The sequence below is a fragment of the Atractosteus spatula genome, chromosome 18 (genome assembly GCF_055471065.1).
Source record: "Atractosteus spatula isolate fAtrSpa1 chromosome 18, fAtrSpa1.hap1, whole genome shotgun sequence".
Classification (NCBI taxonomy): Eukaryota; Metazoa; Chordata; class Actinopteri; order Semionotiformes; family Lepisosteidae; genus Atractosteus; species Atractosteus spatula.
The window spans coordinates 3,838,626-3,864,696 of record NC_142723.1 but is presented as its reverse complement, the minus strand read 5'-3'; the positions used below and the strand labels follow the sequence as shown (position 1 = coordinate 3,864,696).

The 26,071-nt window shown below is 39.6% G+C and overlaps 1 protein-coding gene across 24 annotated transcripts in view; it reads right to left on the bottom strand.

Moving 5' to 3' along the window:
* rbfox1 (RNA binding fox-1 homolog 1) overlaps nt 1-26,071 on the bottom strand; it is a 648,127-nt gene that overhangs the window by 73,211 nt on the left and 548,845 nt on the right. Inside the window, exons 1-2 of one of the 24 annotated variants that reach the window (XM_088936374.1) lie at nt 2,687-2,726; nt 2,470-2,540 (exon numbers count right to left, since the gene is read on the bottom strand). The exons of 21 other annotated variants lie outside the window; for them this stretch is intronic. In XM_088936374.1, coding sequence (XP_088792500.1) covers nt 2,470-2,502 — 33 coding nt within the window. In that variant the 5' untranslated portion in view covers nt 2,503-2,540; nt 2,687-2,726. Of the gene's footprint in view, nt 1-2,469; nt 2,606-2,686; nt 2,737-26,071 lie in introns of those variants that run through there. 2 more of the 24 variants (XM_088936381.1, XM_088936375.1) reach the window with 2 other exon arrangements.

Genomic DNA, 26,071 nt, shown 5'->3' with positions numbered 1-26,071 from the left:
GACACAACTTGAGTGAGATCTGTTGAATCCAAAAGAAATGCAGTTTAATATTCTGCAGCTGAACTGCAGAAAGCTTTCTAATTTAGAAGCTACGCAAACTAACACATGCCATTAATTAATTATACTGCATTAGCAGAATAATAATAATATCTCAATATATTACTCAAAGCATGCGGTTTCATTACAGAGACAATAAATCTTTGCAATGAAAAATTCACGGAAAGGTCAAAATATCTCAATATGAAATCTCTAATAAAATAAGCAGATTTTAAACTTGAGATAATCACACCTACGGCTAAGGTTTTGAGGCTTTCAGTTCAGGTCTGAGAATTATACCAAATGAGAGAAATTGCATGTTTCTGTTGCAGCCTCTGAGCTGGAAATTCATAAACCTTTTGAGGCAAAGGGGTGTTTATTTGTGTACGCTCCAATATAAAACATTTTCATATTACATGAAAATCCACCGTGTAAGCAGGTGTGAGGATGTACATGTTTTGGCAATGAAATATGTACAGCACTCAAATCATCCTATTCCCATCCACTACAAGATTCCAGTAGTGTAAATAAGCAAGTATGTATTTATTAAAGCCACATGCAAAAGGATTCAGAAGACCTATCTAACACTAAAAACAAACTTTCTGAAAAAAGGTGATGTATCATTCAGCAGGCGACTCCAAGTATGAAAAGAAATGGTGTGCTGAGTTTGCTGGTCTTAAATTGCCATTCCACAAAATGGATCGTCATCAGAAGAGGAGACCACAAATCACACAGCACTCTGATGGACACAGAAAACCACATTTTTGGCAGAGGAGGCACTGAGGAAATTGCTAAGCGATATTTTCTGTGTAGTTCTTTTTCTCCTCTTTTCGACACTTTTTAAAAAATATTTTTCAAATAACTCTAGCATCTGCAGCAGATGCACCAAAGGCCCCTTTGACAAGAACCAGCAAGCCCACAGAGAGTATATAGGTTACATCATTAGACAGATGTAATACCAGGAGCAATACTAATGAGCAGAGAAGAGTATTAAATAAAATAAAAAAATTATGCAGAGACAGACGACACGAGAAGGAGTGATTCAGGGCCCGGGAAAAGGGATCCTTGTAAAATTCCCTGCTGCTCCTCCTGAGCTCTTAAACAGATGTTATAGAGAGCATGCTGTTTCTCATTAACACCATCAGCACTTTGCACTGGGCCTTCATTAATATTCCTAAGCAAGCATGCTTTCAGATAATTACTGCTAATATTTAATTAAGACTGCTAAACTCTCCCTCACTTTCTACAATGAGTAAGTCTTAAAAAAATTTTTTTTTAAAAAGTGTCACTCTTAGGACTAATTTAGCCCAGCAGAAAGCAAAGTGTGAAGTCCTGGTGCCTGGACTCTGCTGGGACTGTTTCACTGAAGTCATTATATTCCTTAAGCTGCTGTGAGGTTTTTGGAGTCCCTTATAAAATAGTTGTTGGCAAACGGAGGAAGAACAAAGGATGGCAGACAGTCAGGCTTAGCTAAATGTTTTGGCCTCAAATCTAATGAAAACCACATTGTGAGCTCTGAAATATGCTTTACGTGGCAGTGTATGAAATCCGCTACTTTATTGCTCTCGGCTTTGAGGCAGCTCGTAACAGAACTGAACAAAAATATCTTAATTTTATACAGGTCACTGAAGATGGCCCGCTTTTAGAGGAATGAAGAAGACAAAGCAACTTTTTTCTTCCCTTTTCCCCCCGAAGTTGCACTTTAGTTAGTCAGGTTCATAAAAAAAGCCACCTCGCCAGTAAAGAGCCTCAAGCAAATCATTTTCAGCCTTGGTAACAGCAACGTTTTCTCCGGCCTTCTAATAAAGATTTCTGTGACAGCCGATAACGGTGCACAACGGTGTCGCTGACCAGTCAAATACCCATCAGCTCTTCACTTAACTACCTTTTCATACTGAAACAGGATACAAGATGGGAACAAAGAAAAAGCTTTCCTTTAAGTACAGGCAGTTCAGAAGCCAGGGGGGGGCGGAAAAAAAAAAGCATTTAGTCTTCTTTCGCAAAAGTCAGCAACTGAGAAAGCGAGAAAACGCCAACGTGAGAAGACAGCAGTGTGTTTCTAAAGCAGGTTTCATTTAAAAAAAAAACAAACGAACAAGCTACAGCCCAGCTCATTTCCCTTGTGACACAAATTACACGAATACAAAACAACTGGCGAACTCCAACTCTGCTGAACGTTACCGCTGCAGCCAGGGTGAAGTCAAAGAAGAGCACCAGGCAGGCTCAGAGTACGACAGACACGGAGAGAGAAAGAAAGAGAGAAAGAGAGAAAGAAAAACAGCTGCTCCTAATTCAGCTCGAGTGCAGTTGCACAAGGGGCTCCCTCTTTCTTCAAGGCACACTCACACACGAATCGAAGACAAGGCTTGCCCTTCACTCCCCGTCCACAAAACACAGGAAAAAAGAAAGCAGAAATACAGGGAGAAATAATACCTGCTGCACCATCTTGCTCCCTTTTTCCTCCATAAACTTAGCAGCTGCTCTAGTCCCAGGCCCTCCAGCATCTGCCCAAAGCAAGCATCAATTATGGATGAGGGCGTGTGTTCACTGTTGTGTGTAGAGTGTGTGTGTGTATGAGAGACAGAGTGTGGAGAGGGAGGGAGGGGGGTGGGTGCTGAAGTAGGGGGAGCGAACGCAAGCACTTACTGACCTCCCACTCTCCCTACATCTGACTGGCCCCAAACCTCATCCAGATGGGACTCTCTCCTGCCTTGCTTCCTCGGTTTTCTCTCCCTCTCCTCTTTCCTCAGCAGGCCTTGCCCCATTAATCACAGCAGGCCACTCCTTTCTGTCTCGCTACCAGATACTGTGTGGAGCAGCAGTGGCCTAGACATTTGGAAGCGTAGAGTAATGACACATCTTGGCTGCATTAATATACTGTGTCTAAATGAAGGTGGGTGTGTGTACGGTTGTGCACTGGTGGGTGGAAGTGAGTGTGCACTGCTGTAGCATGCTAAAAAAAGTTAACGGGCTCTGCAGCCAGGATATTGCACTTTTTGATGCTGTACTTGCTCATTTCAGGGAAAATGAAGCTTGGGCAAATTATTGTTTTAGAAAAAAAGTCTGTAGCACATGCACAATCATTGGTCCAGCTAAAAAATGTCTATAATATATGTATATGCTAGAAGTCGAAGAATATCTCATACTGTGTGCTTCACATAAAACATCTGAAGCATGTACTGTAGCTCATGGTCCTCTGGGATTCAAGTGCATACTATATGTACTAGTATTCTATACTATAAAAATATTAATATATGCGTTAATAATACTCGTTAGACTTCAACAAAGTCAAGCAATTCCAATGAGCTTTATTTGCAGTCCAGTTGTGTTTGTAGCTTATTAGTGTTTTCAGCATCTTAAAGGATGTTTGGAGTTGTGATGACTGAATTTAGTTTTAGGTAAAAGAACTCGGCTCTGGGATTCTTCTGACATCCGGGCATTAGTCAGTTCTGGATGACAGGTCTGCTCTACAAAGCATCCTAACGAAAAGTCATTATTTGCTAAAAGCACCCATGTCAATCCTTTTCTTCTTGAGATTTTCCTTTTTATCCATTAGCTCAAAAGCAAATGCAGTTTGCTATCCACAGAAAACTCATTTATATGCGTTATGTACAGTATTAATCTTAAAGCAGATAACTGGACATCAACAAGAACAAATAATTACTACAAGATATATAGCCATAGACTTTGTGTAACTTGCCATTTACACATCTCCTATAATTTCCTGTCTGAGTACATTATTACTTTCAATCATGTTCTTTCCCCTAAATTTTATATGCCTACAGTACATCACTCCACAAAACACCGGCAAACTCCGAAATTCTGGACCATCTGTTAGAGTCGATATTGTGCTGTAAGACAGGCAGAGGGAGGTCTGCTGCTGCAAAAAAGGCCAGTACAGGCCAGTGTGCAGGAGAGAGAGGTACTAATCCTCTGCTTGCAGGCCTCACCTGATCTGTGATCTGTGACCAGAGCAGCTTTTCCCAATGGTCCAATCTTACAACTGTACCTGGGGCCATTGATATCAACTGTGAAATTTAATCCCCCTTCAAGAACGGGGGTGGCAGTGGCCTGCATTAACTCTGTAACACAGAAGAACTCCCTCTAGTCTCCTCTAAACTGCTGCACAAATTTACTGATTTAGTGAGCTATTTTAGATTAAAAAGATCTAAAAGATTTGCGCAAATCTTCCAATAAGCAATCAGCAGATATGCTTGTGTACCGGCTTTATAAAGTTCGTACCATAAACGAATATGCAGAGAGTGCTTTTGCATACCACCTCTGTCCTCAGTGGACATGATTGTGGATGAGCTTGTAAAAAAAACAGCTGCCATTCTCTCTACCCTGCCCCCTCCAGACAGTACAGCAGGCTGAGTGTTACTACCATTCCCCCCAGAAACTCAGCTCTTGAGCAACTCCCCTCTCCTCAAAATCAGGTTTGACCTATGGAAGAGGAAACAGTACCGTTGCATACTAATCGAACATTACAAGTACAAGTTTTAAAACGTAAATTCAAAGATTATTTGAAGCCCTGTTCACACACTTATGAGAACTGCAGTGTGCAACATGAAAGCTGGAATTGGAAAACATATTGGCGTTGTGCACAAATGTGACGAGAGGACACAAGTTGTTTCTTAGCTGTGCATAAAGAAAAGCGAAACAGAAAACCTTTCCTTCTCGGCTGATCTACTGTAATGCACAGTATGAGCAAAACCAATGTATAAAAACTTCCAAATCCAAGTTCAGGAGGTGCAGTTTTTTTTTGTTCTAACTTATAATGAAAGGAAGTGTGGTCACTGATAAAAACTGAAGAGAAGAAATCTATACACATAAAAGTGCTGTCAAGCTGAGCCTGTCCCTCATCCTAGCTTTTCCCATTTTTGGATATCAAGGAGTCTTTTTAAACTGCAGCATACACAACAGCCTACTAAAAAACTGTAGCAGTCCACAACCAGCAAATTCATAATAAATTTGCAAATACGTTACACACCAAAGCCTGAGAACATAAATAATTTGAATCGTAAAACGATCCGATGAACCTCGCTGACTGCAGATAAGATCTTGTGACACTACCACAAGAAAACACTACAAGGGATAGAATACCTCTTCTCCTACTTGCATTCAAAAATCGAGCACAGAGTAACACGAAGGAAACATTGTATTTTAAAAAGCTCTGGATTTGTTGCTTTTTTTCTTTGCTTATTGCAATTCCATGGATTGCTGCTCCTAAACGTCACATCTTCCTCTATTGGCTTCTCGTCTCTATTATCCACACAGATAAAGGGTGAAAGGTCACAACCTAGAATTACTGACAGCTGCAACCAATCAGAATTCGCTCTGCTTTATTCTCTGGAAGATGTATTTTAGAAGCAATGAAAATGTGGCAATTTGTATAGAAGAGGCATACATGTCCATTGTTCTACTCTGTTGTATCATACTACACTAAGACTGTGTGTGAAAGCGAGCACTGAAAGTACTGTACCTTTCTTGTTTTTTGCTGCTCTCTGTATAGTCCAGTCCAAATACATCATCACTAAGGCACAGATATGACTAACAAGCAAAACTGTTTTATTGCTATGCTTATAGCTTTTTGAAGGTTACAGTAGGTGTCCAATTAAAGATATCCTGACATGAACTTCAGAGCACACTGAAACAGACCATAAAGAAGGCATATATAGTCAGACACATAATTAGATACTTTAAAAGCCTGAAAACAAGAGCAAAAAAAAAAGGAGTTCACAAAAGAAACAGTGATGAGGCATAATTATAGCATCAGAATTATCTCATTTCTGAAGATTCCTATCTTTATAGTGTAGTAAATAATCCAACTGTGGTATTTTATCACACCGTTAACATACTCTATTTGTATTTCTATGTATTTGCTTTAATTACCAATGTAACAAACAAATAAACAGTGCAGAGAGGTTTAAAAACATTTGCTTGAACATAACAATAAGATCGACGAAAATAAATGCATATATATTTGAATAGAAAATGCCAAAGGAAAAAAACATCCAAAGTTGGATATGATGCTTCCTACACATTAAGATACTGCATTTTCATAGTTTCTGTTCTTTCACTACGTAGATTAATTATAAGCATTGTTTACACAAGGTATGTTAATTAAGATTTAGCCACAGTTACACTCATTGCTCTGTTTGATCAAAGCATTAAGCTGGATAAGGACCAAATTAAAAATTCTCTTCCGTGTGAAAAGGATGAGTTACATGTGGAATGCAAACTGCTGAGAAGGGTTACTATGTTCGTGGTGCATCTGTCTGAGGTCCAAGAACACAGTAATAACTGGATTTAAAAAATGGCTTCAAAAACCAGCTACAACAAAAAAGAGCTTTCAGCCACAGTTATTTTGTCTGTGCTTTGGTATTGGATTTCTGTAATATTTCCCCTTCAAAATACGCCAGCATTTCAAGACTGTATCTACCTTTATTTTTAATCCCCCCAACATAATTACAGCACGTTAATAAGCTAGGGATATAGTTTGGCTTCCCTGGCAGTACAGTACATGCAGCTCTAAGATAAGGACAAACACACATTATTAGCTCTGCCGCTCCTGGGATTTTGTTTTTCTCAGTAATTGACTGAAAAGCTTGGGAGACAGAGATGGACACTGGACTAGCGGAACAGGGATCCTCACTTCTGATTGTGAGGGGCTGCAGTCAAGCAGGGGTGACACCTCTCCTCACCTGCACGAGACCTCAGTGAAGCGCTGGACAGAGCCAAGAAAGGGAACAATTAGCTCACTTCCTTATTTAGGAGGTCCAGCAGACACGAGTGTCATGCAGACCTCTGGCTCTTGAGCAGCCTCTTTGGAAAGCACTGCAGCTGAATGGTGATCAGAGGTGAGGGTGCACTGTCCTTCTTTCCCCCTCACACAGCAACTGGTAAATCGACTCTGGCAGCCAATTCCAAATTCAGCTGAGTCAATGCCTGCAAAGCTCATGCACGGTCACTTTCTTTTGCTGTTGGCTTCCAAATTAAACTTTGGGTTATTACTGTACTGTATGTCCACCTCTGGGCATGTCTTTCTGTCCTTTTTGAAAGCTACCCCCTTTTTGCCTCACCTCATATTCCACTGCAGTAGGTCGACCTGTGTTTTTGAAGTTTTGGGTAATGAGTGAAGCTATGCTACTCAACACTGGGGGTGGGAGACTGGACTCTGTCGACTTCCTTGAGAGGCTATACTAGGAGACAGAAAAATGAAAGGTGGAGCACTAGTGCTTATTTGAGTGGACTCAAGCTACGGACAGCAAGTCAACAAGACCAGACCACTGACCTGTGTCCTCCTAATGCCACTCCATTTAGAAAGTTTTGGTTTTTTTTCTACACAGATGCTTCTCAGTGTCTTTTGATGCAAGTGTACATTGGGATTGTTTGTACAAATGCTAAAAAAAAAAATTATAACCCTTCTTCCTCAACATTTTATTTCATTAAAGCATTAATGCCTTCTGCAATGTCCACTTCCTGCCTGATCCCAAGGATTCTCTTTTGCAAAAAAAAACCTTGAGGGTGTTACGATTAAGTGAGTAAAGGCTTACAATCAGAAAGCCTCAGTGATAGAACTTCTTGGCTTAGAAGTCTGACATCTTCAGATGTTAAACGCCTTTGACTAGAAAAACTGGGGAAGGTGTATTTTCAAGTGAGCACTGCGGTGCGCTTCCTTAAAAACAAAAGTGAAAAGACTAAAAAGTGGGAAGAAGCAGGCCTTAAAAACAGACAATAAATACCAGGAAGAAAAATCAGTAAAGTGCTTTAATATTTAAACTAGTAGGCAAAGCCCCTTGTCTGTTTTTTTCCTAGCTTATCTGCTTCAGGTTAAGAAGGGTCAGAGAAGCTGTTTAATAAAAACCATACTGGGTTTGCCTGGGCTGCCTGGAAGGACACACAAACTGCGTCCGCTTAATCGGCAGGTCCGGCGCACCACTGGCACAGAGCCTCACCTTGTCTCCCGCCCATTACCATATTAGCCTGCATTAGCAGGGAGTGCTCATCTGGTAATACAGAGCACCTCTGCCTAAGGGTATTAGTGTGCGATGCAAATGAAGATGTAAAGAGGAATCAGTTCATCAATCACAGTCACATGGGGACAGCGTGCAAAGCAAGTGGATTAGTTCTCTGGCCTCGCGCAGGTCTCCCTCCTGTCACAGTGCTTCTTTAATTAAACATCATTTTAAAATGCTTGTGAACGCTGCTTGCAGCAAACTACAGGCTGTACAGCCATTTGCCATATAACAAACACCCCCCTACTTCCCCCTTTCTGTCTCTCTGCCTTCCCATAAGCACGAGCCTTTCTGTGCACAGTGTCAGCCAAAGAATTATCAAAATTCTGGTCAAATAGCTTCTCTATCTGCATAGCCTTAATGAGCTTAAAAGCAACCTGATGGGACAATGCAAACTACAGGTATGAAAGAGGGCTCTAAATAATGCTTCTCTTTTTCCTCTTTTGGCTTTTTTAAAGCAGATAAATGTTCTTGCTTTATGTCGCAAAAATAAAGCAGATGCAATCTCTAGGTCAAGGGATTTGAGACAACATGGCAGCAAACAGATGTATCCTGTTTGTGGATTGCTGGTTACTCGCCTGTCCCAAAGCAGTTTAATTAGAATTAGAAGCTAATCTGGATTAAGATATACACTGTAACAAATGCTGATCTTGTGAAGTCAAAACCAATAAATGAAGAAATCTCACTGCAGGATCACACAGTTACCAGCGTCTAGAATAAGCAGTACTACAGCAATGTAAGCAACCTCAAGGCATTGCTCTATAAAAATCACCTTAAAATCTGAGCGTGCAAAGCCATATAAGGCCAGCTTGTCTATCCTCAGCAAGCATCTTTGATCAGAATAATGTCATGGAACGCAGGTGAGGAGGCTGCTGAAGGAAGCAAAGATATTTTGGAAGATGTTTTATAATAAGTGCATGGCCTTTTTAGTGTATTTAGAGGTTTTCGGGGGCATTTCAAGGCCACTTTTTAGTGTAATTCTGCGAATTGTATGACTGGAAGCTTTCCGACGGTCAAACCGGATAAATGCCCTCTGAAATAAAGTACAGATTCAAACTCTCAAGTACCAGCTGTTCCTGCACACTGCCTTTGCAAAGACATCAATCTTGACCACTGCAACATCTCTCAAAACCAGCAGAAGATTAGGAGTGTATATGCATCTACAGATCAGCAGCCATCTCTTTCTCCTTCAGCTCAAGTGGAACAAATCTGCTTTATATTCTGTGGCAGAAATCTAATGTTATACTGCGCTGAACTTGTAAGAGTTCAGCATGCTGGGTACGCCCTGCTAATTCGGTTCCTGCGGTTAGCTTCCCTTGCAGCTGATGGTTTATTGCCAAAGTAAAACAGCTAGTCTCCAGAACTTCACAGTGCCACTCATTAATGAAAGTGTCGTAAAGCAAGGTCATTTGTAAGTAACGTTTTTGTCTAATTTCTAAACTGTGGTCTGTGGGTTGGTCCCAGGAGCAGGCCAATAAAATTGATACAAGTCCCCCGTGCACTGCACTAACATGTAGTCACTGCCATCTTAATAAGGTGAGAGCTGTTCGCCAGCCCCAGACAGATAGTGAAGCAGCAGCAGAGTCCCTGCCATATGGAGACAGCCTGGAAACTGTCAAACTCACTTAGTGGATTTTATCTTTCAGGACTCAGTCAGGCAGGCTGAAGTGGAATAAACAGAATGCTGTAAGGGTCCGCAGGCAAAGGTTGGAAGAAAAGGGAGAAGTGCACTAGACTACTTTTTCAAAGGAAGATCCAGTGCATGTTCTTTAAAGTCCAAAGCAGAAATATATGCCCAAGAAATTGGAGAAAACTGTCCATTTCCCTTTTGTCTTCCTTGAGTTCCACCCTGCTAGAACTCATTTCAGAAGTGAAGGAGGGCAAGGTTACTTGTTGGCAGAAATTCATTTTCAAAGGCACCAATCAAACATAAACTGCTATTTTACCAAATTAGTACTTGCAATAAGAACTCTTTTTGAGATTTTTGCAGGTACAAAGAAAATAGTTACATACTTTAAGAACAATGCAGATGAAACACCGTGTAATGACATCTAGGATTTGCAATAAAAAATAAATCTGCTATAACACAGGCATCCATCACTTAACACAGGGTTTGCAGGCAGTAAGTTGTCACCATCCATAATGTTAACAAAGAATTAGAAACTGGATCTAACTCCTAACTGTCCTGCATTTTATTGTTGAATAAACAACTAAAAATGTTTGCTAGCACTTTTTAAAGTAATAATCATACAATACATTCAGAATTTAGAATCGTAACTCCTAGATTTCCAAGGGCATTTTTTCCGGGTATTTCTGAGTTTTCCTCTAAACCCCAAAGCTGTGCTGGCTGGAGTAACTGGCATCTCTAAGCCATTGCCCATGTCCATGTGTGTGTGATCGAATGTGGGCTTGCTCACAGTGGACGGGCATCCCACCCAGTCCACAAGGCAAGATGCGTTCTGCCTTCCACCCATCTGCTGAGTGAGGCTCTCTGAATCTGAATGGACTAAGCTCTTAAAAGATGGAATACAATAAGATCTTTAATGCTTCCATAGTCAGGACCATGGATTGATGTCTTACCTGAATGACAGCACTTTCTGTAGCACAGTGCCACTGGTGACCAGGAACATTGTGCTACAGGAGCTTGTTGAGCACCATTCAGCACCTTCTGCATGACACTGCTTCCTTCCCCTTTGTTTTACTGTATGTACTGCTGTGGAAAGCAACTGATTAGGCAGTAGGTTAATGAATTACCAATTACTGGTGCATATTTCCTTCCGAGTAGATTTCAGAGATTTATATAAATCCAATTATTCTTCATTGCTCTGGCACCCATCTTTTTCCCCAGGAAAAAATGAGACATACCAATGCTGCGATATTTCACGGACAACAGCAGAAGTACTGAACATCTACAAATGTGATGCCATGGATGTACAAGCTATTGCAGTATGGAGTCAGGACAAACTTCATGGCAGGGAACACGTGCTTTGCTTGGGCAATTTCATGTCTAGAAGGTCCGTCAGAAAAATCATACTGGCCAGTTAAATATTTTTTTTCCCTTCTTTTTGGAGACCGTGTTGAAAGGACATTCATCACATATCCTGCTTGACCTTGGAATCATGTCATTTACTCCAGCAGTGCTGTCTGCACTCTGTCTTATGAACAACAGAATGGTTTAATATATATTACAGGTTTTTATAGTTCAGTGGCTTTTAAGTGGAACCATCTTCAGCTTTGAAGCTGACTCTTAAATTCCTTCCAGCTCCCTCAAACAGCACTGGCTATATTTTATCTGCAGATCAATAGATAGCTGAGCGCCCGGACAATAAAATTCTTTGATCACAGAGCAGGGCTATTTTTACTGCATGCAAAAAAAAAGAGAAAAAAGAAAAAGAGGACAAAATTGTTAACAGATGTTGTGGAGTCTCCCATGATTATGTCATGACAAATGTTGTAAAGAGTTCTTCTGAAAAGCGTGACCAGGAGCAACCAAACAGGTAGTCAGTGGACATAACTAATCAGAGCTAATTCTACACATACGGTAAGTACTGCATCAAACAAGGTGGGAGACACATCTGTCTCTTTGAAATGAATATTTGGCATATTCCACTCTACTTAGGAAATGGTCATCTTATTAGTCTTTCTGTTTGAGTACTATTTACTTTTTTATAGCTTGTCTTCTGCTGTCACACAGATTATCATACAGTAAGTTTAGTTTTTGCAAATATCGATGCATACGTGGCTTCATTTAATTACTTGGTAATCGGTGATGAGTGATGAGGAGTAATCCAATAAAAAGAAGAACTCCTTTACCCATACAGTCAACTTCATTCAATGTGCTGGTTACCATTAGCAACACTATATTAAGCCAAATTTTCACGCATTCAAACCAGGCTGGGGACAGAGCTTGCTTTCCTAACCCCGTTTAATTCTTCAGTATTGAGCCTTTCATGTGGACACACCACATGGATTTCGTGTTTTGACATGTAATAAATATATGTCTTTGCCTGACACGTGAAGATCAGTTTCTGCTGATCAGATCAGGATCCATTACCTGAAATACATACACTCCAACAACAGAGAAAGCTTTTAGATAGCTGGGGTAATATACCATTTAAAAAACCTATACAGTACATACACAAATGAACAAATGGAAATTAAGGTCCCAAAACTCATATGCAAAACCTAAAACAAATCTGCTTTTTAAAATAAAAATCTTCAATATGTTAATGTACATTCATTATATTCAAATGTTATACATTTTCATAAAGATCTCTAGGGATTAACCATTTGTTCTAAGTAAACATTAATAATATCAACTGCCCCACAGTTGCCATGCCCATTCTGCTATGCATTCTGTCGTCTTGCACCATGCTTTTTGATTTTTCAGCTTTCAGGGATAAAAGGCTCTTCCTATCCCTAAAACAATCCATTTTTCCCGTCTAACATTCGCTGCCCCACTGTACAAAACCCAGACTAATTTTTAAAGCGCGCAACATCTTGCTAGACGTAACGCTGGGCACGTACGCGCATATACATATACTCACACAAATATTGCTAGCACGGTAACTATCCCCAAGTGCCTCATGGTTTAAATCCCTTTGGATATGCTCAACAGCAGCCCGCTGAAAACGAGGAGCACTGGAAGTGTCGGAAATTAAATGCGTGGCGTGTGCAATCCTGGGGGGTTTACACGAGGGTTATCAGGGGTTACAGCTATCAGGTCCGCCATCACTCACGAGATGTTTTCTATAAAGCTCTATAAACTGCCAGGCCCATTTCCACCCTCAGTGGCACCCCCCCCCAGGGTCCTGGGGGCAGGTAATTTCCCCAGCTATAAAGTAGTGTTTTCTGTGCTGTCCCCTGCTCCCTTTCCACTGATTTACTGAGGTGTTATCGAGTAACTAAATAGGTGTCGTAGACCAGACTTATTGAATCCGAGGAGCCCCTCTTATTTCCAATTTCAAGCCCGGCCTGCAGAGGAAACAGAGAATGAAAGGAGGCTGAAGCAGCGAGGGGCTATGGGAGTCGCAGTCCTATTAAAGATGCCGAGAGAAGAGGCGATGAGGAACAGGCGGAGAAAAAAAAAAGAAATAATCCTTTCGCGGGGCTGAGAACCTTCGCTTCCAAGTGCTTTGAAAACTTCAGGATCAGGAGTTTTAAACTGTGAGAAAGGGTGGAAATCTCGGCGGTATATAGACATAGCTCTTTTCTACCGTGCTGTTCAAAGCACATCTGCATGAAATAAGGAAGTGAATCACACAGCAGTAAGGAAGAAATCATTAAGTGAAGCGATTTACTTTGGAAAAGGAATCAAGGATTCCCTGGTATAAGGGGATTCTCTGTAAATACTACCTTTATGGCAACAGGCCAGCTTTGAACAGAAATATTTCTGCCTTCAATTAAAAGGTTGTTGATACAGTTTGTTTCACATAAAGGAGAAGTTTCTACATTTCATAGCATCCATTTTTAGCATAGACATCTCTTGTTCGAAACACTAAAGTAGGCCATTTGGTGAATCTACCTCCTTTGTTTGCTACGAGGTAATTGGTCCAAAGATGTCATCCAGGTTTTTCTTGAAAAAAAAACAGGGTATCACCTTGAACAACTTGATTCAGTAGCTTGTGGCTGACTTCCACAATCCTTTGTGTAAACTAGTGCCTCCTGTTTTTAGGTTTAAATGCACTTCCCTTCAGTTTCCATTTGTATCATCTGGTTCATGTTTCATTGCTAATTCAGGAGATGTCCATTGGGTGGACTTTGTGAATGCCCATGAGGATTTTGAACGCATGAATCAGGTCCACTTCAAGTCTTCTCTCTTTGAAAGGAAAACGATTCAGCATACAGTAGCACATTCCTTGAAGTCCAGGTACTGTATGTATTTGGCTGCTCTTCTATGGAATTAAAAAAACTGTCATATTCTTGTCAAATTACTTTTCTTTGGGAAGGACTTATTGTGTTTTCCAATTTAACACTTCACAAAAGCAATACTAAAAATGAGTATAAGTGTCATTTTTAACATTCAGAGCAGCAATATCGTCGATCAAAAGCATCAGCTTAAAGGTCTTTATTTAAAACAGTAGCTTACCGTATATAAATAATATTAACTATAGGTTGTGTGACTGCTTGCGATAGGGGATAAGCCAGAGATACCTTTTCTGAATGTTAGTTGTTTTGCCTCTTAAAACGACACTCCAGAATGTTCACCAGCAGCCAGAGGGAATTTGATTTTAAAGACAGCTGACTTTCACTTTCACTCTTCAACTACGCAGTAGTAGAAGCACAACACATCAACATGGTATATGAGAGAAGTAGCATTTGTAAACAGTGACAAACCATGCCTTCAGTTTCATAGGCAGCACTGAACAGAAGTGGTGTTTTTTAGTGTCACAATGCAGTTGAAACACCCAACTGTGCCTGTCCCAGACAAGTCCCAGAGAAAAACGAACACACCGCTATTTCACTTTTAAACCTCTCCCAGGATTCACAGTTCCTGCAAAAAGTGAGACAGTGATATGGATGTGCAAAACATGACATCTACAGTAGTTCTTAGATCTGAAAATATGACAGTGTTTTGGGGACCTGGACAAAAACAACACAGTGACCAGGAAATGAAGGAATATTGGGGGTATTCTACAGTATGTCTGGGACAACAACCTCTAAAAGACTGGAATCAAATTGTTTTTCCAAAACTTCATGTCACAGCCACTAGTGCCTGTGTTTTCCCGCAGAGTAAAAAACCGTCATGATTTTCGTTGGGAAGGGCTTATTGTGTTTTGCAATGTAAGACTTTACAATTCCAAAGCAATATTTAAAATGAGTTATAAGTGTCATACAATCATTAGCTATCATAAACAAAATGTAAAAATAAGCTTCTCTACAAGAACATGAGAAATATTCAGGTTTTGATTGTTGTGTAAACACTCCTTCAAATCGCCTGCGCTGAAGCTCTGTGAACCACTGACTATGTGCAAGTGCTCTTTCTGCCACTAGGGCAGGGAGTTTCACTGCCTGGATGCTGCATTGGCAGGTCCATTACTTTCTCCGTAACGTTGCTGGGCCTTTTTTCCGGACGTATGAACAACAATTGCCAGTTTTACAATTTCGCCGGCACCCCTAACAAGTTGGATTCCTATCTCGGAAAATCCCCCCATGGCTTCTGCAAGTAAAAACAACAAGAACAATGGGCAAAGAGAAGGACTCAAAGCAGGCAGCTGAGGCCGAAAGACCTCCTAATCGCAGCAGTTACTGGATAAGAAGACTTAAATGAGAGCCCTGTTGCTTAAATCCTTTCACCTGTTGAGAGACTAATTCATTGATTTTATAGAGTACCCAGCTTGTGAGCCCTGCTAGGATTCAGAGTGAGTTCCGACAGTAACCCTTTGTCTCTATAAACCGCTGCTGGACAAGAATTTGCATTAACAGAAAGGACATGGATTGTGTTGAACCGTGAATATCCGGGGTACATGCAGGGCTCATTCCTACTATGCCAAGCTGTAACATGACATCTGGGTTTATGCTCCTCAGCCAAGTGCTCAGCATTTGCCCTGGGGTTGATCCCATCAACATACTGTACCGCAAGCAAAATTAAACTTCAATAACGCATGTGGACTGAAACACCTGAAGCTGCAGAATATCTCCGCCGCCATCTTTTCTCCAGCTGTCGGCACGTTCTCAGTCATTCTGCCACCTCACTGCTTTCACTCACACTCACCTCTTCCTGCTCCTGACATAACCTGCAAGACCCCGCTGCTGCAGAACCTTGACATAACCCAGCGAGACGTTAGAAAAAAAAGACAACAATGAGAAAATAATAAACCACGATGAATGGCCAATACTGGTCTGCCTTCTAAAAAAGCCCAGTCTCTCTTTTTTATTTGCATAATGCCAAATACAAAACTTAAACCATCTTTAGTACAGCATTTGTAGAAATTGTTTCAGTCCCCACCTGATGCATGACAGTGTAAATGGAATTTACAGTCAACAATGTCTTAAAGCTATATACTGTATATACTGTACAGTACACATGACAGAATCCTGTTTGTTATGCAACAAAGTGTGAATTTGAAGCTTTATTTTTTTCCCCATGGTCTGGAGATTTCTCTATGGCCTGGTTTAAACCCAGTTTAACCTGAATATTCAACAAACCGTAACTTTACTTGTGTGTCCAAGGCAACTCCATATAAAAGGACCCTATCAGCCTTTTAGTAATTTTTTTCATCTTGTAATGTGAAGAACAAATTAAGTTCAGGTTCTTACACCTGCGTCGATTTTGAGCATTCTGCTAATTAAGCAATGAAAAGATGAACAGCAATGTTCATGAAAAGCAATGTTGGATGAACAGCAAAAAATCTTTGTTTCCCCTCACAAAACATTGTGAACTTGTGACATTACAAAGTGTTTTTTTTTTCCACCAGCCTGACTAAAAGTATTTTCTCCCTGCTGTTATTTATATACATATTTACTGCTGCCACCTCCCAGCAGCTCAGCTAGGATCAGACACAGGCCCACACAGCCTTGCAGAAAAAAAGTACACTTCTCCTTGTTTCATTACGGCCTGACATTTCAGTACAAATATATCCGCCGACTGTTCCTCAGCTTTTCCAATTGCTCTCTGACCACCACTGAATTATATCTGCTCTCAGTAATAGAATCCAGCTCTTTTCTCTCTCCTCCACAGTAGCATGAGCTCTCTTTATTCTCACACAGATGGTGTAGACTGCTGCTGGCACATGTAACAATTACAGAGCAGCTTCTAACACTTAAACGAACCCCCACAAACCCCACAGACTTATATTAGATTAGGGAATTGGGAAATAAGTGATGGGGCTGGCCAGTCGTCTCAGCTGAGTTGTGGGAAATAAGTATTCAGCATGTCCTGCATATTACAGTTCTAGATTACAAGGGTACTGATGGACTAATGCAAGCTGAACACAGTTTTGTAATTGAACTGTCAGGAACAGGGTTCCAATAAAGCAAACCCAGCAGTAACCTGTAGTTTAATCTAAGGTGCCCTATGACGTTCCTCTGGCTTGAAAAAATGAAGACTGGGGCTGAAGGCTTATCCTGAAGTCTTGTAGAATACATTTTCACAAGTCTACAGTGGTTACAGAAGCACATTGATCACCGCTCTGGTTTACTGCTAAGGGCTTTTGAGCTAAGACTGGTTTAGGTGGATCATTTTCACCTTAACCGGAAGCTGGTACAGTAAGTATTTTACAATATTGGTTGGATGGATGTTTTTGCGAAGGCTGTTACAGCTTCGCTGATAAACATAAAATCGTCAAGATCAGGACCACTTAAAACATAAGTAATTTAATCTTTTTTTTTCCGAGAGCGCTTGCTAGAAATGCTCTAGAGAGAAAAAGGGAGATCCAAGAGTCAGCTATCTGTAAAAATAATTTAACAGTTAATGCGCACAAGTTTCATTCCCTGCATAATGCATGTTAAAACAAGCAGGCTTTTTGTAAAAGATCATTTTGAATAGTATATTTTGCAGACAAAAAAGGACAGACAGAGGAGCTGTTCACCTCCAGGAAGATATTAATGTAAAAGGGTGGCTGTGCAACTTCACTGTGTTTTACACCCAATCTGGGAGACGAGAAAGGTAATTAAGAGGGGACTAAATAAAGAAAACACTGTTATACATGATATAAGTGAAGCTGATTCCATAAAGCAGGGGCACTGGCTTTGCCCAGCAGTGTCCGCAGTGATGCGCACAGATGCCCCCGCAGCTGCCTCAGCAGAGAGCCTGTCGGCAGCATGTTGCAGGAATTCTGCTGGGCTCCCCGAGTCTCTGAAGCGGAACTGTCATCTGTTCCCAGACTACAGTGTAGCCAAGGGGGTTCCACGCTAATCCATTACACGGCAGGCTGACGCTGAGCCACAGAGCTCGGAAAGCACCGCTCGAACCAACTGCGCCGACTTAAATTTTTTTTACTTTCGTTCATTTCAGGTTGTGAACTGCTTTTCAGATGAAATTGCCTAAAAGGATCTATTACTTCCTGTGTCTGAGGGTGCCTATACATTTTCAGATTTCATAATTAAATCCACATACACACTTGTAAGCAAATTCACCATCAACTTTTGTTGAGTCTTGTTTGCATAAATTTACACCAGCACCTTCTTAAAAAACACACCGCTTCTGTAAATAAAATCAGAGCAAACCGAGCACTTCAGTGAAACGGCACAGCTCGGCATGACAACACGAGGGCATTATTTTGGCAGGAAATCTACTGTACAGGATATCTCACTGTATAGAAAATCTTAGTCAAAACTCCAGAGACAGTTCAAAAGCAAAAGCAGAGATTCAAAGTTTTACACTCCAACATGTCCTTGCTAAGCTCTTTTTCACCATCTTTGCTTCCTTAATATGGATTCCTTTGTTGCCTTTTTGTGGTGTGCAAAACAAGAAAACCTGATGTAGTTGACTCATTTGTAGAAGCACCCAGGGAGGCAAAAGCTTCTGCTGTGCGGAGTCATGTACTGTAGGAGCTGTGCCCTCATCCCCCCCTGTGCCATGCAGATGCTGTGGATGAGCTGTTTTCCTCTGTTTTCGGAACAACAACGAACTTTCTCCTTGTCCATAATGAAACAAAGTGTTTTCAGCTGTTACTTGTCGATCAAGCAGTGTGAGCGCACATCGTTTCGAGTGCTGTCAAGTGTATCACAAGTCCATAACCACAGGAGTGAAACAGTAACCGCTGAGAGAGTTTCAAGGATTAACAAACCTGGGAAGAACAAGCTTTCACAGATGCACATGGGCTACATGGATCTTTACACCTCTGTGATGTTTAAGCATTAACACAATTGTTTTTGTACTGAAATGCAACAACCTGACCTGTTCCTGTGAATGGAATGTGTCCTGCTTCAGCAATGCGTGTTGCAATCATTTCATTCAAATGTGTACATTTGAGACAAAATGACACACAAGAGTCCTGGATAGTGAAAGATTCACAGTAACACAAAACTTTGCACTCATTTTCCCCCACTATCTCTCTTTCTACCTATTACTTTCCCTCTCAATTTTTTCTACCACTGGCTTTCTAATAAAAACCAGCACAAATCCCATCAAAAATTTAGCAGAATCCCTGCCTCATCTGTTTAGGCCTGAAGCTAGTTGCAGGGACAACTCATTAGGGACTGCCTCATTAAAACCAGCCCTGGAGCAAAAGCAGTTTGAGAGAGCTCCGAATTTTTCTTTTTTTTTTCTTTAGACGTTCACCAGCCATTTGGGTGCTTCATACATCCCCAACATAGAAGCCTAATGATTTTATACGCTGAGCGAGGCTTGTTTTTCAAGCCAGCATTATCAATACACAGGCTCTAAACAGGCAGCTCCATGCCACTGCCAAAGCTAATATTATTTCCTTCATTTATATTCCTGGTGCCAGGTTGGGTGCTGAATTAAAGATAATGCTGAAAACTGCAGCCTAAGGATACTTAAATCAATTTGAGTGCGGATGTTAGCTTGGTTATTTCTAATGGTTTGTTTTGAATAAGCACTCTCTTACAGCGAACTAAAGGGTTTATACTCTGGATAAGACTCTGAAAGAATATACGAGTGGAAAAAAAAAAAGATAACTTGATAAGATGGACTTTGGCTTTTGTTTTCGTTGGAATGCAACAACAGCAAGAACGTGAAAAACAACAATCGGTTCAATATATTAAGGCACTATGGAAAATAAAGTTTATTTTTAGAATAATAATAATTGGCCTTTTAACTTTATTAAGTCCTACTAGCATCTTCTTAATTAGGCACATCTTAATGGGATGTAAAACTTCTGGCTTCTCAGCCCAGAAGAACATTATGTAAGTGTGGGGATTAATGTTTTTAATGATGCTTGAAATGATAATCTCTTTATATCCTCAGGAACTTTTAGGAAACATTCAGTGTTTTACCTCCTGTCCCCCGGCCTTCGCTGTCAAAACTCCCCCATAGCCAAAAGCACTTCTGCCTGCAAGATTACATAACACAACAGCCCACTCACTGCAGCCTGCTCCACTGGAGATCCGCTGCAGTTTCGCATCCTGGAGCTGCACAGAGCACACCGACAGTGGGGGAAAGGCCCCAGAACACTCCTAAAATGAGTTAGAAGACTGGAAGCAAGTACAAACAATCAAGACCTTCGTAGCATCTGTGCGTGAGCTCTGTGTATTTAGTCCAATGTTGCACTTTCATAGGAGAATATAAGATGGTGATATTAAGATGAAATGCCATTTACTTTTTTACTATTTGTTTTACCTGGAAATTTAAAAGAAATTATGTTTATACTGTACCTATGTTACGGTACAGTATAAACATAATATACATAAAAATATAATATACTATTATAATATATAATAATCCAAGAGGAGACATATTCCTGAAAAACAGAGCACCCTTTTCTGGGGAAAAATAGTAATTTTTAAATACTTTTAAACTGTTAATAATTTAAATCATATACCAATTACAACATTTATATATCACATTAAAAATGTAACATCTGCATCGCTTAATGTCGCTCTAATGCATCAGTACATACTGTACATACCAAACACGCAGTGTCTCTACCTAAGTCAGAATGCTAACGAACAATATATTTTTAAAATAAAGCCGGTGCTCACATACTTGTACCACATTTAAGAGTGAAGACTTTCAGCAGCTCAGACTACGAAAACGTGGTCGACTTGGTTTAAAGTAGCGTCAACCTGTGCAAAGTTGTAAGAGGTGTCAAATGTAGAAGGACAAAACATCATGGATCTAGAAATGTATATGTACATATATAGGTTTATACTATATTCATCTGTACATAGGTACTGTAATATGTACAGTAGGTTAAGTCACTTCACATAATGAAATTGTTATGAGTTCTCATGTAAAAGATAAAATGAAACATGCTATCCAGTCCTTGGTCAGTTCTTAGAACAGCTGTCAAGTTCAGAATTTAATTCAGAGCCAATGGCTCTTCATTCTCAAAACTATTTCTTTACAAGACAGGTGTTTCCTTCTGTGCCGCTTCGAGCAATCCACTCTTCATTTTCCCCCTCTCTCTACATTCCCAAGCTTGCATCAGTATGCTGGCTGGGAATCCACACAACAAGAGATCCCCGCATTTCTGACAGGACATCACTCTTCGATAAGTTGCTCGCCACTGTTTAAAGTCTAATCTAGGCCTTGGCCCATCAAGGCTACGTCTATTGAATTATTGACAGCCCCTCGCTCTGGTGTGAAGGAATTGAGTTCTTCTGCCTGCGCTCAATAAAGATGAAATGGAGAACCTCTCACAAGCTTACTTTAGCATGTTAAAAGAGTTTTAATGGCTCGGCTTGAAAATTCAGTAACAGAATTCATTAGATTGATCAAATTCTCTGTGGCGGAACCACAGTCATATTCAGCAAGCTGTGGCCTTTTGAAGATTAAAAAAGGCTTTATTAATTTCTGAGATAACAGCACTTGCGATGATAACTTAAAGAAAAATAGCACTGAACTAGTCTTTATATTACCTGGTTCCAATGCACAGCATTGTGACCTTGTGCCATTTTTACAAAACAAAGCAGCTGTAGGTACATTAAAATGAAAATTGATTAAAATTCCACTTTTTAGAAAAAAATAACTTTTCTCGATGATGCTGATGATAAAATGATATATTTACTTATGACAAAGTTCAAAATTCACACAGCATGAGTTACCTGTATATGAGATGACTCATGTCTTAAACACGAATTGAAATTCATCAACAATCAGCTTTAAAGTTAGAACAAATCAAACTAATCAGACAGTGAATTTACTGTATCATCTTAGCCCTCATTAGACATACTACATACATTTTAATAGCCATTTAGTTTCCGTTATTTAAAATTTCTACCTAGCAAATGCTTAAACACTGACATCACATTGCAACAAAACACTAGGAAGATTATATCTTTTCTTCCAATTTTTATAGTACATTTGTATTGTGATGCTTGAACTTATTTATTACTTCCCTTGAAACACACACAACCTTTTTAATATCTTAATCTGAATCACTGTTATCAGTCCTAATGCACAAATATAAATTTGATTTAAGCCTTCTATTATTAATAGTGATGACACCCGAAGGAGGCTCCACAGCTGAAACATTGTGTTTCTTTTCTTTTCAATTCCAGGGCTGCCCATGTTGGTGTGGGTTTTCATCAGGTGCTCTGGTTTCTTCCCACAGACATATTGGTAGGTTAATTGGTTTCTGGGAAAACTGTCCCTGGAGTGAGTATGTGTACTGTATGTTCTTGTCTGTGTGTGCCCTGTGATGAACTGGTGTCCTGTGCAGGGTGTATCCTACCTTGTACCTGTTGCTTGCTGGGTTATTTTTGGCTCCCTTAAGACCATTAAGAGGTTAGGAAAATGGATGGATGGAAGCTACTTTTACAAACGGTTTGCTATAATTGAACATAGTCAAACTGATTTTGAATCTTAAAGTTGGCAAAGAACTTTTTTCATTAAAAGTTTTTTTAGCTATCTTGCCTTGTTGATTTTGTCCTTTAAGTTGCTGAGTGTACAGCCTTTGACAAACTGATTTATCTGTTCAGTAAATAAAACCGAAGGCCATTCAGCTGTGACCTATAAGATTGAGACTGTAGAGGATGTTCAATTCATCTGGATGTACCTAGAGAACACCAGCCAGTCCTGGAGATTTCCAAATAAATAAAAACTAGATGTGAAAAAAATACTCAAGCCAATCTGATCGATCAATAAATCTGATCAAATAATCAAATTGGACCAATCAGTCAATTATTCTTCAACCAAGCAGTCAATTATTAAGCCAATCTATCACAAAATCTAAAAAGGTATAACAAAAAGTAAAAAAAAAGCACATGAAAATATTTATTTTAAAGAAGATAAAGTGAATTGTTGTTTAGAATTCTGTATTGTCCAACTTACAACAAAGCCTGGCAGAACAAGTAGGAATCCTAAAATCCCATAGATACTTTTTTACAAGCTGGATCTCTCACTGAGCCTGGTTTCCAATCCCATAACCCCCTTGAGCACTTGGGAGATAAAGTTTTATCTTGAAATCCGATGGGATTTAAAATGAAGGGGCACGAAGACAGAAATTCTTCTCACTTGTCAACATTTTAATCTCTGTAGTCTCTATTTTTATATCTATTGCCAGGCTTCCCACAGGTTAATTGTATTAATCAAGTAAAGCACATGGAGGACATGACACTAAATATCCGCCAAGCAAATATTATTCAGACCATTCAGAAAACACAGTTGAGATCACATATTATTTTGGTGATTTACTTACTGTTTTTCACAAGGTGGCTTCATCACTTTTGAACAAAGAAATGTTTGTTTTCTTGTCACTGGAGAGACCAACATATTTTATGCCTGTTGATCTTGTCAAATGCTCCTTACAATCGCAAAGCCCGCAAATTTAATTTAGAGAATGAGAAGGCTAGGTCACTGCTGAGTTATATTAAAATGTGTGTCAAAGTAAATTGCTGTGACAAAAGAAAATCCAAAGGATGATTCATTCATCAGGTCCTTTGCGAGGAATCAGATCTTAATATCTATTCCACAACTTCTCCTTAAAGCTCCTCATTTATGATTTGTATACTGTATGGCCATTCAGCTCCACACTGAGGCTGATACAACTCTGCCAAGATTAATTACTAATGACATTTGAGCAAGTAGCTGTGTCAGCATGCATAGGCTGCAAAGGAATAGAATAAAAGGTTTATTCCATGCTGAAGGATAAATAAAAGAAACACAACATTTCAGCTGTGAAACTTCTTCAGGTGTGTCCTGTGAAGAAGGCTTCACAAATGAAACACTGTTTTTCTTTTCTTTACCTTTCAGCATGGAATAATCCCTTACCTGTTCCATTAATGGCTAATAATCAGAGCTCCAGTAGAGAATGGAAAATTATTTTTTGTAGTTCTAACTGTAGTTCATGAGCACTTAGGGAGAGTAATGGTTAAGACATTCAAACCATCTTGAAACAAGGGAGATGATATAAGACGCCTAGCCAAACAAGGTATTCAGGTACAGGGGGAAAGAATGTACTATAATACTGCAAACTCAGACAATGTATGCCCACCACTGTACTCTACACAGCCAGTGTACTGTATATGCCCACTGTAAACTACTGTACACACCCACTGTACTGTATTGTATATGCACACTCACTTTACAAGACCACTGTACACTGTAGAGTTCAAGCAATACATGCACACCTAAACTACACAAAATGTCATTGCTTTACCATTTGCATTTCCTCTTTATAATCTGTTTATCTATTTTGTATATTTTCAAAACGTTACAAGAATTTCCCTATCCATCTATTCAACAATTAACATTTGAGTTTTTCCTTTCATTTTTAACCGATATTTAATTTTAACAGCTGTTTACAGCACATGGAATAAGTGCAGTTGTTCAAAAACTGAAAAGCAACTCACGTTAGAAGTGGCTCTTGATATAATTATATTCCTAAGAGAGAATAGTTTCCAAGACGTGCCGTGAATTGGCTACAGATATTAAAAATACCGTTGTGTATTTTTAGATCTGACAGACGCCCCCCCCCCCCCATAACACCAGATGAAAAAAAAGACATTTCTGAGATTTTATAGGGCAAACCATTGACTTTGCAAGCTTTTATTGTCATGCAGATGGCCACACAGAGAGGGAGGTGTTTCTGTAATAGAGAAAACTGTCTGGCCCCAGTAGCCCTCTGTCTACTATGCCATTACAGTAGAAGTAAAAGCTGCAGGCAACACCCCCTAATCACCTGCTGCTAGCTGCTACTATAGGCAAATTGGTAGCGTGGATTAAGTGGGGAGACTATCACAGGATCAGTGTCAGGCAGCAGAAAGACTCAATTTGTGAGCAATCAGGAAGCTGTAATCACATGCTGGAGATTTCCAGTGCCTGCTGGATGTTGAATCAGTACACAAGACACGGTTCACATTTAAAAAACAAATGTCGCAAATCCTGCTCAGTGCACTGGAAGTAAAATCATAAAATATTTACAGTTAAGTGAATGAGATTTTTATGCACCTTGGAAACAGTTTGCAAAGGATAACCGTTATTGGCAACTAATATGCCATCCTTGCAAGTAACTTCATATAAATTATGCAGTGTTTTACCTATGCTGCCATTAGGATAACTGACTGCATACACTGTTTTTAACATATGCATTTCAATTGCTTCCTTTTAAATAAAATATTAGCCTTGATGTTTTGTGAATATTTGTTGTACTTTAAGCTGCAGATGGTCTTTTGAGAAAAGAACAAAACAGGAGAAAGAATACTCACTTTTTATCTTATTGAAGCTGCTCAATTATTCATTTATCAGTTACCATTTGTCCGCCTCTAAAAATATCTTTGTTTTCTCAATGTTAAAAAGTGATGCTACTGGTTAGTTAAGCTGTGACCAGCACTGCAATTAAATAAAACAGACTCACAGAGTAGTAGAGGAGATGGCATTTAGGCTCTAGTTCTACATGAAGTTTCAGTCATGAGCACCTGAAATGAATGTCAATTAGAATGCATGGCCAAACAGACAGGCTTGATTTATAATGATTTATAAATGATTTAATATGACTTTCAATAAAGAATAAATTGCAATTAAGATGTTATAAACTAAAGATCAATTCTATTCAACAATTAATAGTAACGCGAATACGCTAATAAACAAATTTAAGGAACAACGTTTAAACTTGGGATTGCTGCTTGATGCTACATTGGTGAGTTGGTCCCTTATGGTTATGATTAAAGCAAACCATTAGTATTTCAATTAACCTTTTCAATGATAAAAAGTGTTCAGGTTGAAGTCACCCCAGAAAAATCTCCTGGAGAATTTCTAGGTACAAATTATGCAGCATATTGCTGACTGTGTCCCTCTGAAACTACAGAACATTATAGCATGCAAGTTAAAAATAACCAATATACTGTAGTTCATGAAAATATATACAGTATTTGGGTTCTGCTATAGAATTACCGTAACTTGGTTGTTAACAGTATGAAATGAAATCCATGCAATTAATTTGTTTCTTTTA